General features: G+C 41.1%; 1 protein-coding gene across 1 annotated transcript in view; it reads left to right on the plus strand.

Annotated features, from left to right (window-relative positions):
- The first annotated feature begins 3539 nt into the window (after positions 1–3539).
- LOC103698859 overlaps positions 3540–4324 on the plus strand; it is a 1699-nt gene continuing 914 nt past the window's right edge. Inside the window, exons 1-3 of the mRNA XM_039116694.1 lie at positions 3540–3872; positions 3960–4047; positions 4231–4324. The exon at positions 4231–4324 is cut by the window's right edge and continues 79 nt beyond it. Coding sequence (XP_038972622.1) covers positions 3540–3872; positions 3960–4047; positions 4231–4324 — 515 coding nt within the window. The remainder of the gene's footprint in view (positions 3873–3959; positions 4048–4230) is intronic.

The following is a 4324-nucleotide window of genomic DNA, read 5'->3' on the forward strand; positions in this document are numbered from 1 at the left end:
GCCCATGAGGTATTAAAGTAAACATCCACAACTCTCAAAATCCTGCAAGATAGGATGATTTTGAATCAGTGATTAGGTCTTATCTGACCAATTCTTGGAAACTACTAGCTTTAGCAGTATTTTGGAGAATTTAAAGCCTTAGCTTGTGTATGGTCCAGATATCACCGAGCACCCAAGTATAAATTAGCCTTACAACTCTCTAACGGAAAACTTAATAACTTCAACTTAAGTTGCATACTGACCTAGGATTTGGGCTGACTTAGTAATTAAAACTTTGTGTGCTTTTGAAATTATTGGCACTTATGCATTTGAAATTAGATTTTATTAAACAATAAAATAAATACTTTCGACAGCAGTTTGTGGGTATCTGAGCCGGAAACCCTCACGAGACAAAACTCGTCCACTAGGGCCACCTAGGAGTTTAAAGCCTTATTGCATACGGTAAATGCAATCGCGATTCCTGCGAAAGTGAGTTAGTTTTTTTTATTATTTTGCTTGAGGACTAGCAAAATGTAGGTTGGGGGTTGTGATAAGTGCTAAATAATGCATAAATTAATATCTTATTCATAGCACTTATCATTATTTTAATTCATATATTTTATAAATTCAACTAAAAAATGTGTTACCTTCATCATTGCATTTTAATAAATTATTAAAGGTAATTCAAGTTTTACTTATTTACTGATTGAGTCTAATATATGCAGGTTGAGTCAAGTTCATTAGGGATTATTCCTGGACCTAAACCACATGCACCCCGCAAATCAAGACCCTCTGATTCAGTCACCCAACTCTTTTCCCACATGATCCTATTTTAATAAAATTCCTTCGATCATTTGTCTCATAGATCTCAAAGCATACCATCTATCGTCGCACGGATCCCAAAGCTCAACCTATCTCCTCCAATCACACGTCCTCCCTCACGCCCGAGTTCATTTTCTGTTTTCCTTGTTAGAGCCGCAACCGTCACAATCCAACTCCCCTGTTTCCACAACAAAACCAAGCACAGCTCCCAGCTTCTCCCGCTAGATCCCCTCCATGTTGATTCTCCCACGCCCAGCCGAGATCTCCTCAACATCTTCATCTCCACCTCGTTGAAGCAACATCAGCTCATTCTTCCAGATTACTCGCACTTCTTCTCTGCGATTTGGCTTCATCTTCCCGAGTCTTCTCATCTTTATCCACCCAGCCATCCCGTGCATCATCCAATACAACCACTTCCTCCCAACTTTCGTTACCAAACTTCATCCCAACTTCATCTACATCTTTCCAAGCTCTCAATAACGTCACCAGATCATCATCTCCCCTGTCCAAGATCCCATCCGGATTTGCTCCCATCCTCATCACATATCAGCTCAAATCCTCCGCATCAGCCGAATCAAGCTATCCATCATCCACGTCCTTCCCAAATCTCCTGTATCCATCAACAAAAACCCATGCATCCGTTCCCTGTTATCAACCGATATCCAAACATTCCATCCTCTGTTTCGTGCGGATAAAAACCAGAAACATCTCCCGGATTTCCAGCCAACGGCAGCACAACCAAATGATCCCAACGTCATCATCAACTTCTCATCCGAACTTTACTTCCCCTGCATCTCGGATTACATCCTTATCACATACATCCCGTTCGTAATCCATCTTTATCCCCAGATCCCAGCATTCGGATTGATCCCAGCTCACGGTTCAAAGCAACCGTATCAGATTTCCTCTTCCGAATCCATCAGCATCCTGAGCATCTCCTCTCAACCGAGATACTCTTAACTTCATGACTCCCTTTTCTTCCGTGATTCAGCCTCATCCTCTTCTCCGAATCTCCCAGCTTCATCCCGTTCACGGTCCAGTCATTCCGTAAAATCCTAGCAACCCCACGATTCATCTTCATCTCCTCTGCTTCCGGATTACCCCTCAACCATCCAGCCGAGATCTTCTCCGCATCCTCCCAAGATCCTCTCAGCCGTTTTTCCATTCTCAGCTGCTCAGCCAAAGATCAGACTGCCGTTTGCAAGGAGAAACAGTCTCCCCTGCTCTGAGTGGATCAACATCCCAAGTGCATCCCGAGCTCCATGGAATCTTCTGTTTCAAAATAGAGCCGAATAAATCCACCGAGATCTTCTCTGATCACCAGCGTTCCAGATTGTTCTCAGCCTCTCCCAACGTCCGGATCAACTCGAACCTCCACAACCTTATCCACCACTCGGAACGGCCACAAGGAAGAGAGAGAGGGAGATGGGCTGCCTATATAAAGGGAAGACTTTGATCAGAATCATTCATTCCTCCTCTTCCGCACCAGGGGAGGGGACTGCTCCCTTTCTTCTTCTCCCACCGATCTCTTCGGAGGGGGGGCATTCCCTCTTCCCCACCGGGGACTGATCCCCATCAAGATCTTCGAGAAGGAGGAGAGAAGCCAAGTTTCCCACGGGAGAAGAAGAAACAGGGGAGGGAGTGAGCCACGGGAACATGAGAGAATAAAAAAATAAGAGGAGAGAGAAGAGTTTTGTTATTTTGGGAATATTTCAAAGAAAGAAATCATGAAGGAAGAGATGGGAGCCTGCTGCTGTGCTGCTGCTGCCGTCTCCAACTCCATGCAGGGCTGATCTCCTCACTAGGGCTGGATGTAGCCCTAACAAAGGGCCAAGAGTTTTTATATTTTTAATTTCTATTCTTGGAGTTGTATAAACCTTATTCTGCTTCTAATGAATATTTTATTTCATCTCATATTTAATTTCTGTGATTTTAAATATGAAGTTTATACAACTGCTCTTCATGATCATTGAAGTAAAAATAAGATAGTTCATGCTTAAGGAAGATGCGATGTGCTACCACCTTAGATTAGGGTAGACATTTCATGCTAAACTAAAGATGGATTATGCCTAAATTACTTCTGTGAAATTTTATTCGAGTGCTTATTAGGCTTGTAGCCAATTTGCATGTTAATCTAAGAATAAATTAAAATATAAATAATCCTTGTTCCGATGTTAGTGGTGAATTCCTTGCCCTAGGTTCTCCCAAATTGATATCATTTTAATTGCATTTTTTTTATTCAATTGCTTAGTTTAATAGTCTTCACAAATTCATCATTTTAAATATTTTTATTTTTAAGAAAAATAACTATACCCCAATCCCTGTGGATCGATACCCGTAATCACTATCCTATCAGATACGTGCTATTGCGTGGTCTTTAGAGTTGACTATCACCCACTAAGCAAGTGAATAGGGCGGGTGGTTTTCCTGGACAACCTCAAAGGAAGTATGATCCCTATTCGAGCACATATAACCCAGGATGGAGGGATCACCCCAATCTTAGTTATAGGAATCCACAAGTAAATCAGCCCGTGACTCAAAACCATCCAAATTTTCAGCAATATCAGCAGCCATATCCTTCGAGACAACAACCGGGCCAAACTTCTAATTCTGGTATGTCTTTAGAAGATATTGTTAAGACTCTTGCCACTAATACTTTATAATTTCAACAGGAGACAAAACAATTTCAGCATGAGGCGAGGGCCAGTATTCAAAGTTTGGACAATCAAATGGGCCAGATGGCAACCGCAATTAGTCGGCTAGAGGCACAAAGTTTGGAGAAATTACCCTCTCAACTAGAAGTAAATCCAAGAGAAAATGCAAGTGCAATCGTTTTGAGAAGTGGTAAAGAGGTTGAGATTCCAACAAAGGCAACCCCTGCATCGTCGAAACAAGAAAAGAAGAAAAACATTATTGCAGACAAGAACATTTCCAATGACGATGATGTGCCTAAGCATAAGTTTCCGCCTCTTTCGGCTTATAAACCAGTATCTCCTTTTCCTCAAGCTTTAGCAGAATCTAGAAAAGATGAGCAAAATAAAGATTTATATGAGACTTTTCATAGATGTGAGGTAAATATTCCATTTTTAGATGCTCTTAAATAAGTACCTCGTTATGCTAAATTTCTGAAAGAACTGTGTCCAATTAAGCGAAAACAGAAACTTAAAGGATGTGAGACGGTGAGAGTTGGAGAGAACGTTTCTGCAGTTATTCAAAGAAAACTCCCTGCAAAGTGCAAAGATCCAGGTATGTTTACTATCCCTTGTACGATAGATAATACTAGATTTGAGAAAGCCATGATAGATTTAGGAGCTTCTATCAATGTCATGTCATATTCTATATATGCTTCTTTGAAACTTGGACCTTTGAATAAAACTGGTGTTGTGATTCAATTGGCTGATAGATCTAATGCCTATCCTAAGGGTGTAGTTGAGGATGTTCTTGTGCAAGTTAATGATTTGGTTTTTCCTGCTGATTTCTATGTGCTTGATATGGAGAATGGTGATCAAACTGCTCCTATTTT

Source organism: Phoenix dactylifera, unplaced genomic scaffold, assembly GCF_009389715.1.
Source record: "Phoenix dactylifera cultivar Barhee BC4 unplaced genomic scaffold, palm_55x_up_171113_PBpolish2nd_filt_p 000120F, whole genome shotgun sequence".
NCBI lineage: Eukaryota > Viridiplantae > Streptophyta > Magnoliopsida > Arecales > Arecaceae > Phoenix > Phoenix dactylifera.